Source organism: Triticum aestivum, chromosome 6D (genome assembly GCF_018294505.1).
Source record: "Triticum aestivum cultivar Chinese Spring chromosome 6D, IWGSC CS RefSeq v2.1, whole genome shotgun sequence".
NCBI classification, from domain to species: Eukaryota; Viridiplantae; Streptophyta; class Magnoliopsida; order Poales; family Poaceae; genus Triticum; species Triticum aestivum.
Window position 1 is genome coordinate 4,107,424 of NC_057811.1, and position 16,570 is coordinate 4,123,993.

Sequence of the window (16,570 nt, forward strand, 5' to 3'; positions counted from 1 at the left end):
CTAGTCTCGTTTCTCATCCTCTGGTGGATGCTGCTTATTGATGGGAGGAGGGTCGCTTTGGCTTCCTCCAGAATCAGCAGCCTGGTGTCATGGATGGAGGTAGGAAGGGAGCAAGGCTTGTTTCTTGTTAGTTTACTTGGGCCACATATGGTCTCTTTTGATAGTGTGTTCGTTTTGTTTGAAGCTATGAATTCCGGACAACGTTCTTCTTGATCTATTTGGGACATATATACATGCATGATTATTTTCAATAGTTATTTGTTTCTGCTTTGCTGAATCCTTTTGGCCTAAGATGCAAGCAGCAATATATTAAGATTGTTTAGCGCAAGTCGACATCCATACTCTTCTGCTCACCAGATAAGTTTTCAACTTTTCATTCAGCAATTGAGACTATATGCATTACAGAAACGCACATGTATACACACATTAATAATCTAAGCGATACAAATTCCAGCTGCATATTGTGTGGACATTATATACAGAGAAATAAACAAGCACTAGGGCATGCAACATGTACATATATCTCGGCGTTACATTAATGGCAACTTGGAATCTTCATTGATCGGTCCAGGAGTCAGGATTGCACCAACTTCAATACAGGTTTCTTCTGAAGCCTGGAAAGTTGCTGCTGCAAGTCTTGCTTGAGTTCGTCTCCGTAGGAACCCTTGAGCCACACTTCCTTGAGACACACTAGATGCTCTAGCCCAGAGAACCGCAGAGACGACCCACTAGAGCAGTGAACCTTAAGCACCTCAACATATACCATCATCCGAGCTGGCGGCAAAAAAGATACCTGTACTTTGGAGGTACAGTCGATCTCGAGCACACGCGGATGTAGGTCGTTGTACGGAACATCTTTTGGGGTTGTAAAATGAAGCTCAGCATCTTGAATCAGCTTTACACAAAGGTGACCTAGGGCTTCGCTCTTTGGCAGTTCATCAAGGACGTGTAGGTCCTCTTGCCTGAATATGGTCATCTCAAGATCCAACCTTTTGAGGTTATCAAGATGCTTCATCCAGCTGCCTGGCAATATGTGTGCATACCCATACAACTTAAGTGTCTTCAGGTTCTTGGGTGGCTTGGAGATTGTGTCATCGAAACAGCAGAACAAACCCTGCTCCTCTTCCTTGTCAACTTGGACTGACAAAGACTCCAGATGGGCGTGACCAGAGATGGCTGAACACAGCTCCTTCAAGTTTTCCCGGTTGATGCCGCACAACCCGAGCCTGCGCAGTCGGGAAAGATTCTTGAGCTCCATCAGGATGGCCTTCCCACCTACACCACTGACGTTAACAACACCAAGAGTATGTAAGGCCGTCAATTTCCCGATTCCTGCGGGAACCTCAACGCCAAGGCTATTAAGTCGTGGTGCTGTGTAGCACAACTTGGAAAACCAGCTAGATAGCATAGTATGTGGCATGCGCCTTGACGCTATTGATGTCTTGACTACATCTGGTGCTCCTGCTTGGCTTGTGCTGCTGCCAACACCTTCTTCTATTTGTGTTGGTGGTGCTGCTGCTGGGTGTTGGCTTGGGGGAGTGCCATCGCCATCTTGTGCTGGTGTCAATGTACTGTCATAATATGGTGCTGTTAGGCTTATGACTCTACCACCTTCATTCCATGGTTGTTTACTTGTGCCGGCACGTATGTATTGCAGCTTTTGCAACTTGGTGATACCTTGTGGGAGTGTGGCTATGGAGGTGTGTCGGGCATCCAATGTTTGAAGTTGCCTCAGGTCACCCAATGAATTTGGCAAACGGGTCATCGCTCTATGTCCTCGTAAGGAGAGGAACTTGAGGCGAGGCAGTAGCTTCCCGATCTGCTCAAGGTCATTATCTGTTACATTTGTTGTGTCCTCTAGATCCAACACCCGAAGAAGTCTTATATTATTATTGGTAGATACGAAGAATGGATTCCATTCCCCAAACACCGTCAAAGACCTTAGTGATGAGAAATCAATGTTCTCAAACACATTGATGTCCCTATCCCAGCTTTTTCTTATGGTGAGGTGCTTTCCCACAAGTTGCGAGTTCAGACTACAATGCCCCTCCAGTGCAAAGACAAGATTATCTTCCATTGGTCGTGAGATAATGTATTCATGGAAGAAACCATTGACTCGACACATGGACTTACTTGATGGTTGTTGGATTATGCTCAAATCGACAAGTTCAAAGAACAACCTTTCTCCATTCTCCTCTGCAGTACCACTAGATGTGTCCCTGGAATAACCCTCCGCGATCCACCGCCTCATTAAACGCCTCCACCTAATGTTGTGGTTTGTAGGGAATACCGGCAAATAGAAGATACATGGCTTGAGTGAATCGTTGCAATCTTCAAAGTAGGAGTGCATCCAAGAAAATAGACCCCTTAAACAGTCAAATTTAGCGTCGTTTTCCAACATGTCCATAAAGTTTTCCTTTATATCCTCCACCTTATTGCGACGACGACAATACTTGCCTATTGCAACTATCACTTTGGGAAGGCCTCCACACTTGGCCAAGATATGTTTTGAAAGTTTCATCTCCCTCGGAGTCAATATCTTGTCGGGACCAAGTACCTACAAGTAAAATATAAATCAGACTCTGAAATATATACAAATTCACTTTGGAATTGATGGTAAGTATAAATTTAACTTTTACAATTTAAGCTAAATTCATAACAAAATTAAAATTTGAGGTTTAATTGTCAAATGGGCGACAGATCACGAATTAAGTTTGAAGGAATATCCTTTGTTTTCATGTGGTGCAATCAAACAAACTTTGGTGCAACAAAATTCTGTAGGACCAAAATAGGCATGATATTGAAATCATGTGTTTTTCCTTTTCGACAAAGGATGGATTTTATTGACTCAAAATGAAGGATCAAGTGGATACGAACACAATGAGCACACACGTGGCCTCTGGATAGTTACAATGCACACAACCAACACCAACGCATGCACACTAACAAACTCGCTGATAAATAACAAAGTCATACAATACCAAAGTTATGCCTAAGCGAGGGGAAAAAACCCGTAAGTGATCAATACAGTGATCGACAAACTATGACAATGACCATATTTTTGACATCAACCATCTTTTGACGCCAGAAGGACAACGGGATTCTTAAACATCAACACCCTTATGAAGGGAAAGACGTTCAAGCACCTTTGTCACCGGATCCAACCAGTAGAAGTCATATTCTAGGTTTTCACCTTGACGAAAAAAGTCCAAATATATTCGAGCAATGCCATCAACAAGGTAACGATGAAAAAACCATCATCATTGCCAGGTATAACCAACATGAGTCAGACCTTGGGTTTTCACCCCAAAGCTTCAGACTGGGTACTCGAGAAGCACCACAATCGAAGTTAATCATGAATTGTCGCCACCACTTTTCCACAATCCCAACCACTACATCGCATGAAGTTGCTGGGATTGTGGAGATGTATTTTTCCTATTCATGTTTTGTTGGAATCCCATGAATCAAAGAGGCCCTAAATTGCCAAAGCATGCATGTGAACGTAATTCAACATTGTAATTAATAAATAGCAAAAGTGAAAATTGATTATACATAGAGAGAACCATCAGGCATTACGTCCATGCTAGGAGAGTACATAGATTCCTTCTTTCTTAGAACATAGGAAAACATCGCGAGCAGAGGTCGGGTGTATGCTCATGGTGTTTTGTACAACCACAGCACATAATGAAGCTTTGACTACACCGTGTTCATCTCCATGGTTGGCAACAACACTAATGTTGTAGTCATATGCTTATTTTCATGCAAATTTCCTAGATGTGCTAGTTCATTGTTATGCGTGTACTCACATTTCTAGTTTCAAGTATGTGATTAATATGTCTCGCACTATTGTGATGATGTTCATATGGATTAAATTGTTAACTCAAAATTTTGCTTACTATTTCAACATATAATAGATATATAGGTGATTAGTCCTACATATATGGAATATTGTTATTGTTTCAATCAGAAAATACCATGCCAAAGGTTGAGAGTAAACACACCTTTTTGAACAGACCAAGGGCCTCACCAGCTTCTAGACCTTTGACGTTGACCACACATTCATCCTTATTATCTACACAATACCTGGCCACAGTTGCTTCATTTGTAATGACAACAATAGTGCTTAGTGCAGAATGCCCAGATAACTCAGATAAGAAGGTGTCTTTTATCAAGTCCCATTCATCCTTGGACCGCAGGCCATCAAAAACTACTAAGTAGGAATGCCGACTCATGATATTACGACACCCTTGAATTGGGTCCTGGCCTTCTATTATACTAATTGATGCCACTTCCTTGGCTTGAATATCATCAGAATGGAAATCTAGAAGCAGGCGCCGAGAAAATTCTGTCAAATTGAAGGGATGGGGCACATCAACCCAACTATAGTAGCTAAAAATGTTTCCGACATATGAGAATCCTAAGATACCAAGGATGCGGTTGTAGTAAGTGTTTCTGACGAAATCTGATTTCCCAATACCAGCAATCCCCCACACCGCAGTCACCTTCTCTGATGGAAGTTCCCCATCACCGTCATGCCCAAAAAGTTGGAACTTGTTGGTCCAGTCATGTGCCTCTTCGATTCTGCGACCCTGCACGGCACAGAGATAGTAATAAAATTAGAGAATTCATTTCTTTCCCTAGAAATTTGTAGATTGCAACAAGAGAGTATACATGGGGAATACAAAAGAAGAGAGCAAGTAAACATGGAGACATGAGATTGTAGGTTGAATTTTTCCTCGTATAAATTCAGCAAGAGAATAAAGAAAGGATCGCGAGTAAACATACCTTGGGCTCCAGATATTCACAATTGATGGCCCGATATTCTTCATCATCTACACAATGCTTGGCCACGTGTTCTTCATTTGTAATGACAACAATACAACCTTTAGTAGGCTGCGTTAAGAAGGTATCTTTGATCCAGTCCCAGTCTTCTGTAGACTGCAGACCATCAATGACAACAAGGCAATCCTTTTCATGCAGAGTCTTACAACAACCTTCAATTAACTCTTGGTCAACTGCTGCAACTTCGTTTGCTTGAAGACCATGTGAATCATCATGGTCAACTTCGTTGCCTCGAGAATCATCTGAATCATTATCGGCTGAGTCATCATAATCATCATCAACATCATCCAAATCCAAATGTAAGCGTCGAGGAAAGTCCATCCTATTCAGTCCATTGGAAACATTGACCCATCTATAATTTCCAAACTGGAAGCTAAAATACTGTTCCTCGTCAATATCCTTTATGCAGTGGTACAACTCTTTGACAAGTTCTAACTTGCTCCGCGTGCGACCATGCACAGAGATCACACCGACTCGTCTTATCAGCCGTTTAAGTTCACTCATATCACGGCGACGACTAGAGGAGACCTACAAGTAAGAAACAAAAATAATAAATTAGGAAAACCTTAACGATTAGGAAAGAGATGTAAGTCAGCCGGTATGCTGGTTTTACCAAACCAATCTCCATGTTGAGATTAATTACATAAATCCTTGACCAGTGATGAGGGTACTAAATAAATGTGATAGGTCGGTATCACCTACTTTTCAGAAAAAGGTTAGCAGATTTGTGGATATATCATATCAGGGTATATCATTTTATGAACTAGGATGCATAATAAAGTTACATCACTTCAACAGTGCCGCGTCTTGACTCCTGATACCCAAAATAAGCTACAGATTTTTAGGTTTAACAGTCGAGTTACGTGCTTGATCCAAGAAGCACATCCGAATTAATTCAAGGCATGCAGAACTTTTGTAATCCACGATTAAGTTAATCAACAAAAATTGTGGAATAGCCTAACCCACTGCAACTATGTGAAAGGCCGTATAATTAAAAAATATGAAAAATGAAGAGAGAAACAACTCTTACAAGTTGTATTAAAACTTGTACAAAGATAATACACAAATAATTATATTTCTGCTCAAAATTTTGAAAGTGCAAATATCATAATTTTGGAAATGTATATTTATTGAAACGGAAACATATTCAACACATTTCCAGAACCGATTTATGCCCTTCCCTATTAGCGCAATTGTTTAGATATTACTTGGATGCTGCTTGTAAATGTACCTTTCACTAAGCAATAACAATAAAAGGATATTCCGATATTTGGATCTACAATCCACCCATGTATCTCAAGGGACAAGCAATATAATGCTATATCAAAATGCATGAATGTTCATAGAAAAATGGTTAAAGTATGAGGTACACGTCATGTCCTGCTTTTGAGAATTTGAGTATATTTATGTGCTAGCTTAATTGAAGTTCGTGGAAGTAGTTGATATAGTTCTAGGTTTATGGGCTTACCGTCTTGAAAAAGGCACAAATAGCTTGACCGTGAGAGAAGTGCCGGAGCTCCGATACTTGGTATGGATCCCCAGTGCACATAAGTGCAACACCTAAGTCCTGCGTAGACATGACAATCCGGCTGCCATTCTTACAGTCAGGCAGGTAGATTTTGATAGCATCCCACTCTGCCAGGGTGGATACTTCTTCGAGGAAGACGAGATACCTATTCTCTTTCATGAGTTGCTCGGCCTTGATTAGATCGTCTTCAGTAACCACTCTTGCTACTTTCATCCTTGTACCGAAATCCTCCATTCCAACAGTTGCTTGGTGGGAGCTTGTGCATAACTGAATCATGAAGCTCTTGAGGAACTCGTCCCGGTTAAAGGGATGCATCAGCTTTATCCAGACTCGGCTTTTGAATTCTTGGCAGATTTGTTTGTTGTAATACACCTCCCTGAAGATGAATGTGGCTCCAAGATCACCCCCTGTACTTCCCCATAACGAGATCACTTGAAGGTCGTTGCTTTCATGAGTGATCACATCTTGGAGGTTGTCGATGTTGCTTATCCTCCCAGCAACATCCCACACTTCCCGCAAGAGGGGGAAAACAGATGCTGATGGGTTGGCGGTGGCCGGGGCCGGCTGCTCCGCCACTGAGATGGCCTTGGTGTGGGAGCCAGAGTCGCTGATGAGGTTGTAGCGTGTGTTCCTCTGGCTAACATCCTCGACCCTTTCCTTGAGCAGCTTTATCTCGGCGGCGGCCTCGTCGAGGTGCCGGTGCCGCGGCGGTGCCATACATGATGGCACAATCCGCCACCACCATGTCGACTTGTTGTCCAGATGGACAACAAACTCGACGCAGTCCTCGACATCGAAGGCCAGGTCGCGAAGCTGCCTCACCCAGGTCCGCACCACCTGGTTCTCGGCGCGCTCCTTGTTGGCGACGTTGAGGAAGGACTGCATCATCTGGAACTCGGCGGTGATGAACACCAGGTCGTGCTGCACCTTCTCCTTGAGCCTCGCCTCCTCCTCTATCGCCGACTTGACCCTGCTCAAGGTCCCCTCCACCGCCGTCTTGGTCAGCCCAAGAGCGAACTCCGCCATTGCTTGTTTGTGCTCCCGGAAGCTCTCTCCAGACTAGAGTAGGGTGTTTGTTGTGTGGTTCAAGGTAGCAGCGCCGCACTGGAAATGGGTTTATGAGGAGGAAAGCATCTGCAAGAAAAAAAAAACAGAGTAGGAATAAAGCATATATTCATTGCGTAAGTCGGATGGAGTGCTTTGTGCTTAGACAAAGGTTAGTGCTTTCTGCTTTGGTCGATGAAGATCAGAGGCAATGCTTTCGTCAGGAATCGACCTGTCTTTTCCATCTTTTGTGGCCACAAAGCTGCATTCACCATCAACGAATAATGCTGGCTAGCTGTTTCCGTAGGGTCCACAAACTAAAGAGAGGAATGGTGCTTTACATGGTTGCAGCTTTTGTATGTTTTCATTTTGCTGCATTTATGTTGATGGATTTTACATGCCTCACTTTTGAAAAGATTGATATATACTCTCTGTTTCAAAAATAAGTAGGTAAAACCACGACACTTATTTTGAAACACAGGAAGTGCTATTTTTCTGACATGGTTTAATTTTTGTTGGACTACCAAATTTATTTCTTATTGGATTAACAATTGGTTTTCTTGAGAAACACAATACTGATGCAGACGCTCACAAACATGTACATACACTCATCACTATGAACCATGCACGCACACCCTACCCCTGTGAGTGGCTTCGAAAAACTGAGTCGATGGGTCCAGAGATTGGCAAAGTCACCACACGCATTTCACTATCGATTGGAACGTCTCCTCCCACCAAAAGAACATTCCGCCTTCATGAGACACCACACGTCAAACATGAAGTTTGATCACTTATTGTCTGGAAGTACCACTGCCTTCCTAAGTCCTAACCATCCAAACTACAAGCTGGTTCTCTGAACTAACAAGTTCAATGATATTGTCTTTATAATTACATTGTGTGGGCTGCCGTTCAATCAATTGTGGGTGCTTTTCCCCGCAAAAAAAAAATGCAAAGATGCTTGCTTTTATATGTAGGCATCAGCCCACTGTTATCTGATACCTTTGCCTCCTTGTTACAATGGCCTACAATGCTCCATGCACCTGCTTTAGTTATGTTTCTTCTTATAGTTGTTTTGAACAGAAAAACACAATACGAAAGTATCCTATTGTAAATTTTTATTTAAAAAATATTTACATGGTGGTATGTACAGTTAAAAACCAAAGATAAAACGATAAATAGAGGTGTATCTAGGATTTTTTTTTGTCCGAGAAAAGACACCCAAAAGGGCATTTTGTAACTAAAGTTTATGAAGGAAAACAATGAAAGTAAGATGGAAATACAACAAGACACAAACTACTAGTAAGAAATAAAGTTATATAAAAGATCATACTTGCCATCTTATTCATTCGATTGCATGCCACATTTTTAAGCTTGGAAATTGCACAGAGACAATAATAAGGGAAAGGGGCACTTGCAAATGCCATCGCCAAAGAAGGCTTTGAAGACCACAATAATTCCAATGAAAAAAGGACCACAATAGCCACTCACCGCTAGAAACGAGATCTACTAACCACTGAAGTAATATCGGTTGGGATATCACACCGTGCAATGCAAGCTTGAATTCTTCAGCACCTTGCTGATGAGGTTATCTCCCTCGGATTAGGCTCATGGTGACCTAAATCCCAACAGAGTAGGCCCGAGCCAACATCCAACATGTGCTAGGACAACGTCAACACACAAGGGTTTCTTTCACTCGGGATGGGTCACCCGTGTGGAGAATTCTATCACTCGGCTCGGATAAAAAAAAGTATCCTCACTCAGATGGATCGCACTCTGACTCAAATCAGTCCAATGGCTTAATGGAGGCGTTTCCAAGTCTTAAAGCCTGGCGTCACTATTATCCTTTAGATCGTTCGTTACCTCTAATAATGGACGTGTAATAACTCTCCCTTTAACTCACCTGTAACATATAAGAAGTCCATAGGGTAGTGAACTCTATATAAGCACATCAGTGGCACCTGGTTACGAGTTCAGAACCCTTCATAACAGCAATACTACACTCAAGAACATCTCTCAGGAGAACACGATTAGGGCTTTTACACCGCAGAGGGGCATGAACCTGTATACACCTTGTGGCACTCTCCCGCGCCTCACCAGATCATGCCTTGTTTTCACCCCCTTTCTTACTGCCAGATTTCATGCCACGACAATTAGCGCCCACCATGGGGCTGCGCATCTTGCGATCCATGGCGCAGGTGGCTTCTTCATCAATTTCCAGTGGTGAGATGATCCCGGGGAGCTTCGTCCACTTCGGATCAATCAGCTTCATCGCCGACGACTCTGCGTGACATTTGAATGCCCCGTTAAACTGTGATGCGCTGCCTGCTTGCAGACATTATTCAGGAAATCAGTAACTGGTAGCTGCTCGGTCGGTTTGGGAGTAGCGATTAATCGGTGAATCGGCCTATTAACTGGATTAATCGGTCAACCATTAATCTGTAGATTAAATAACAACTTGCCAACATATATCTAGTTTCTTATGTACTATACCATATTCTCATGCTCTCAGCTCTGTAATATACCAAAAATATGCTATTGTTTGGTCAAACACTAGCCATTGAGGAGCGAGAGGCGGATGGGAGGGGTTACGGGGCAAAATTTTGGACTTTGTTTGCCCATAAGTTAATAGATCAGCAACGATTAATCGGTCTAACAACCGATTAATCGATCTAAGTTGCCAATTAATCGGCCTGACAAGTTAGCACGATGAATATGTGTTATTCGATTCGGTCACCCTACGAGTAGCAATTAACTGACCCGTTAACTGATTAATTGAACGAATTCTTGAACAGTGCTTGCAGAAGTGTGCACTTCGGCGCCAACGACTCTGGCATGTTGCTCCTCCAGGAGCCGGTTCCGTACTACGCTACTGGGCTGCTCGCCACATGTCGCTGCTGGAAGAAGCACTTCAGCAAGCCGCGTCCTCACTATTAATCTGCGCGTCGAGCGGCAACACCACAGGTAGCTATGATTCAGCCTTGAGAATCTTTCCATGATTTATTTGCATCATGTCCGAAGACGAGGAGAGCTGTGGGAGCCTCACTTCCGTAGCGGAGGTTTGCATGGCCGACCCACCAGCCCGTGATCCTGCCGATCCATCGGCTGCGAGGGATGGTGATGCATAGAACAACCAGAATGCCAATGATGGTGTTGGCACTGGCCACGGTGGCGGTGGAGCTCGTTGCGGCAATGGTGCCCGCGGTGATGTTGGCAGTCCTCACTCGGGAGCAGATACGCTCGAGAAGCAGAGCAGACTCTGACGATGTCAGCTGATACGTCGACTGCAGAAGGTATACGGCTTAAAGTTGGCCGCTTCGCCGGCCTCGAGTCCATAAGTATACTATACAACATTGCACGGGTGAGTTGCAGATTCGGTTCCACCTCCACTGTACAACGGTGGTCCTTCTCGTCATGGCTTACCTCGACGTGTTGGACGGCATGGCCATAAGCCCTACGTACACCCAGTCCATGTGCTCGACACCGCCTTCTCGTTCAAATCCCCCACGCCTCACCTAGAACGGGTCCACATCGGCACGCCCTCCGCAGGGTCGGCACCGTTGCGTTGTTCCTTGCTCACCCCCAACGTGTCTCGTATAAGGTTTCTCAAGCTCACGGCCTACTCCATCGCCCACCTCACCACAGACGACGATGGCTCGCCAATGGTACTCCCCAACCTTGAGCGCCTCGATATTGAAGAGTTGACTCAGTGCGGGTGCCTCGCCAGCTGCCATGCCGCGGCAGCCGACCTGGTGAATTTGTTGCGTGGCTGCCGGCCCGGTGCTCCCCCAGCTTCGGCTCAACTTCAGCTGGCACAACTATCTCCGTGAAATACTCAGTTGCTTCCAGATCCAGCTTCACAAGTTTTTGGCGTGCTACACCCTGGTTGCCGACCCAGTCATGTTTCAATGGAGAAGTTGCATCATTACGTACTGTGATAATATGTGGGAAGAGGCAAGGGCAGAAAGGGCCATGTCTGCCAATGGTGGACAATCTGGAAAACAATTCTCAAGAATCTGTTGAAGGAAATGAACAAACGCTCCATATGTCCTACGAGCTCTAAATACCAGATCATATTGTCCTACGAGCAATCACCCGGTCTACACAGCTCCGTCTCTCGAATTCAGATCTCAAATACAAGCTTAGGGTTCCAGCAAGAAAGGGGGTCAAGGAGTAATAGAGCCGGGAGGTGGGAGGAGGATACACGCCAAGCGGCGACCGATTCAGTCAGTGCTCCAACGATGCCCTCCACACACCGCACGCTAGCGTTAAGTGCTTGTTCATTGCCTCCAGTCTGGGCCTTGGATGCGCTGGTTGGGCTTGGTGTCCTCTTGGGCCGTCCAGACTGAGCTGGGCCTTGGTCTTCGGTGGTCACAACAGTTCTGTGACACCGCCTCTCCCGAATCGCGCTGCCACCATTGGCCGAGGGAGAGAGAGGAAGGATTGGCATGGGTCCGTGAGATCGTGGCCTAGGGTTTGCCAGGCGGCCCAAATTCGTATGCAGGCCAAATCTTTCGGGTGGTAGGCCCATTTTTTGGTAGAGACCGGAAAGGCCGAAAACCGGTCGGTTTCGGAATTTGTCGGGTGGTAAAAAAAATCCTTGGACGTGCTTGAGTAGGTGCTTGAGGGAGTTCACAATGCTGCTAGTGATGACGACGTGGAAGGCGTTCCTGCATTTGCTGTCCACCATCTCCGCCACGTCAGGCACTGCTTCAGCAGCTCCACCATGGCCTTCGTCGGGCCGTAGTAGGCGGCTATGTGCAGCAGCGACCACAGGTCGCGGTTGCGCTTGTAGGCCAGGTCCACCTTCCAGTTCAGCAGCAGCTTAACCACACGGGCGGAATCGTCATTGTTCTCACTCGAGTCCGTCAGCCCAATCTGCTCCTGCGGCGTCGTCGTGTCAAGCAAATGAATTAGGGGACTGATAGGCGCCGGTGCACCGGCCCAAGTTTGGGCCGGTCGCACCGCAGCCGCACGATTAGCGCGTCATCGACCGTCTGTTTTGCCAGCTGGCCCACGTCCTTCGTTGACTTCGTCTTCCAACACCGCGATCCCTCTCTGCGAGTAGTCGCCCGCCCCGCCGGCTGTAGACCTCGAAGTAGGTCGCGCCTCGCGCTACCCCTCCCCCCGCAGCGCAGTTAGGCGCCTTCCCCTCGTCGCCGGTCGTCGCCCGGCTCCAACGGCACGCCGTCGCTCCCTCCCCCAGCAGCCCCTCCACGCTGTGCAGCGCGCGTTCGCCGTCGACAATCACCACCAACGCTCGCCCCTCGCTGGTTCTGCCCATCCCCTCACCCCCTCTTCCTCACCCCCCTCCAGGAAACAATGGCGAGGACGTCGTGGTTCGCATCCAAAACAACGGTTGTAGCAAAAAAAATGCGCTGCTTCCAGCAAACTTGAAAACGCTAGTATCAAAAATTGGAAAATGGACGTTGTTGAAGCAAAAAAATCAAAGATGCTGATGGTAGCAAAAAATGAAGCTCGTTCCAGCAAATCAAAAGGCCTGTGGTAGCAAAAATGCAAACATTTGGTGTTGTACCAGCAAAACCAAAAAAACGATGGTAGCAAAAAATGTTGATGGTTCCAACAAATACATATTACCGTGGTAGCAAAAATCTGAAAATTGAACGATGGTTCCATCAAATCAAAACGCCTGTAGTAACACAATTAGGAGCTGGTTCGAACATCTGGTCGCCGTGGTTGTAGCACTTGTCTGGGCACGGTCATCCAGCCCGTTGCCTGCCCGTGGTCGTGGTCACCCACTCGTCGCAGCTCCCGGCGAGACTGGTTGCAGCTCCCGACCAGGCCGGTTGCAGCTGTTCCCGTCCACCAGGTGCAGATCCCCGGCATGCTTCCTCCTCCGCCAAGCGCCGACCCGTGGTCCATCACACGGGGACGTCGGGGAGCAGGAAGGGGAGGGCCGACGAGCAGAGGTGAAGAGAGGAGCAGGGGATGCCTCGCCGATGGGGTCCTCGCCGGAGAAACCGCGACACTGGCTGAAGCCAAGCTCATGAAGAGAGGCGAGTGGGGGATGGATATGTGCGAGAGATGCTGAGGAGAGAGGCGAGCAGGGGATGAAAGGATAAGACACGGGTGGTTGAGATATAAAAGCACGGGTGTGTGCAGGCACTGTGGCCGCGTGGCACGGACGTGGTGGCTCGCGACCGGCCGAGCGTTCGGCCGGTGCGCCACAGCCAAACGTTTTCCAATGAATTAGCAAAGAGAGATCGTGTTCAACTAGGACACTTCAACATTAATTGCATCACACACCTTAAAGGAATAATGCAACTATATCTATCCAAAGTTAGTTCTGTTATGGATATGCAACTTGTATTATTAGGAGGCCAAAGCCAACATATATACACATACATGAGGATGCCAAAAGGCTACAAGAGGATGCCAATAGACTAGAATGCAAAAGGCCAAAAGACAATATTAATATAACTCTAACACCGCCCCTCAAACTCATGGTGGATCCACAACACTGAGTTTGAAGAGGTGAAATCCATGTTGCGCTCTAGTCTGAGCCTTCGTGAAGAAGTCCGCGAGCTATAACTCAGAAGGCACATACTAAAGAGCAACAACATGATCCTGCACAGCGGCGCGCACATAAGAAGCATCAACACCAATGTGTTTGGTAAGCTCATGCTTCACAGGGTCCTGCACAATACTGATAGCACCTGTGCTGTCCGACAGGAGGTGGTAGGTGTAGTAACAGAAACACCAAAATCCTCTAGTAACCATCGTAACCAAGTCACCTCTGCTGTCAGAAGAGCCATAGCTCGCAACTCGGCCTCTGCACTCGAACGAGAAACTGCAGTATGTTTCTTCGTCTTCCAGGAAATGAGGGAACCACCAAGAAAGACACAGTAGGCAGAAAGTGAACGGCGATCCGTAGGATCACTAGCCCACGTAGCATCCGAATAGGCCTGGAGCTGTAACGAGCTGGAACATGGAAAAAAGAGACGATGAGAGATCATGCCACGAAGATATCGTAGAACATGAAGAAGGTGACTATAGTGAACTGAAGTGGGAGCAGAAACAAACTGACTCAAAATATGGATAGGATAGGAGATATCTGGACGAGTGACAACAAGATACACAAGACTCCCAACAAGATGACGATAACGTGTCGGATCACACAAGGGCACACCATCAGAAGCACGAAGGTGAACATTGAGCTCCATAGGAGTCTCAGTAGTGCGCTCATCACTAAGAGCCGCACGAGTAAGAAGATCCTGGATATACTTTTCTTGGGAAATAAAAAAGCCATCAAAGGTGGAGGAAACCTCAATCCCAAGAAAGTAACGAAGAGGACCAAGATTAGACATAAGGAACTGCTCATTAAGACGCGCCTTGACAAAGGCAATGTACTCAGAATCGTCGCCAGTGATGATCATGTCATCAACATATAGAAGAAGAAGAGTGAGACCACGAGCAGAAAGGTGGACAAACAACGCTGGATCGTGATCACTGGGTGAAAACCCAGCAGCGGTGACCACAGAGGCAAAACGCTCAAACCAAGCGCGAGGGGCTTGCTTAAGGCCATATAGAAAGCGACGAAGACAACAAACCATGCCATCGGGAACTGAATACCCAGGTGGTGGCTGCATATAAACCTCCTCACACAACTCACCATTAAGAAAGGCATTTTTAACATCAAGCTGTGACACACACCAGTGGCGAACAGAGGCCACGGCGAGAAGTGTGCGGACAGTGGTCATATGGGCCACAGGAGCAAAAGTCTCATCATAATCACGACCATGCTCCTGCTGAAAGCCACGAGCCACAAGACGAGCTTTATAACGCTCAAGAGAACCATCAGAGCGAGTCTTAATCTTATAGACCCACTTACAAGTGATGGGACGAATACGTGGAGGAAGAGAAACCAGATCACATGTGTTGTTGCGCTCAAGTGCGGCAATCTCCTCTGCCATCGCAAACTGCCATTCAGGATGAACAACAGCATCACGATAAGAGGTAGGCTCAAGTACTACCGAAAGGCCATATTTGCTAGGAGAATAGCGGTCAGGAGGAGGGCAAGGTCGAGCCCGAAGACCATAAGTCGGTTGGGACAAGGAAGACGGTGCACTAGAAGTAGATGGCACATCAGTAGATTCATCCATAACATGTCGACGACGAGTATAATGAAAAGGAAAAGTGGGATGAGAAGAACCACCAGAGGTGATGGAGATGGAGAAGACATCGGTGATGAAGGTGGGGTGTCATGCAATAAGGAAGGAGAAGGAACGATAGGAGAAGACGGTGTCAGATCTGCAATAGTGGGACGAGAAGGAGCAGTAGGAATATGAGGCACGGAGGGAGGTGTATCAGGAAACGTGAGAAAAGAGATATCCTCTACTGAAAAGGTCAAAGAGGATGGTCGTGGATAGAATGGACGAGACTCATCAAAAGTCACATCCCTAGAAATACGCATCCGTTGACCGACAGGATCCCAACACCGATAACCCTTATGCTCATCACTGTAGCCTAGAAAAACACACTCGACAGACTGAGCAGTTAGTTTGGTGCGTTCTCGGGGGGCAAGGATAACATAACAAACACAACCAAACAATCAAAGAGCGGAATAATCAGGATGATGATCAAAAAGACGCTCTAGAGGAATACCTCCCTGTAGAGCAGATGAGGGTTGAATGTTTATGAGATATGTGGCAGTGGAGACAGCCTCAGCCCAGAAATGAGGCAGAAGAGAGGCGGCAATCATTATCGCACGAGCTGTCTCAAGAAGGTGGCGATGCTTGCGCTCAGCCACGCCATTCTGAGCGTGAGCACCGGGACAAAAGAACTGCGCAAGAGTACCCTGCTCAGCAAGAAAACCACGCAATATTTTGGAGATATAGTCGCCAGCAGAATCAGCACAAAACACACGAATAGGTGTAGAGAACTGAGTGTGGACCATGGCGGAAAAACACTTATAAATAGAGAGAACCTCGCTACGAGAAGACATGAAGTAAAGCCAAGTGTAGCGAGAGAAATCATCTATAAAAATAATATAGTAGCGATGGCCCCCTGTGGAAGAGAAGGGAGCCGGTCCCCACACATCGGAATGAACTAAATCAAAAGGGCGTGGAGACACTGACTCACTTGTAGGATAAGGTAACTGAACCTGTTTACCAAGCCTACAACCCTGACACTGCAAAG

The 16,570-nt window shown here is 46.2% G+C and overlaps 1 protein-coding gene across 1 annotated transcript; it reads right to left on the reverse strand.

Annotated features, from left to right (window-relative positions):
- Positions 1-399: 399 nt before the first annotated feature.
- LOC123142929 (disease resistance protein Pik-2) lies at positions 400-7,479 on the reverse strand. The gene is made up of 4 exons (XM_044561641.1): positions 6,311-7,479; positions 4,786-5,370; positions 4,002-4,589; positions 400-2,557 (listed from the first exon to the last, which is right to left on the reverse strand). The coding sequence occupies exons 1-4, from the start codon at positions 7,394-7,396 to the stop codon at positions 575-577; spliced, it is 4,242 nt and encodes a 1,413-aa protein (XP_044417576.1). The 5' UTR covers positions 7,397-7,479; the 3' UTR covers positions 400-574.
- Positions 7,480-16,570: the final 9,091 nt, after the last annotated feature.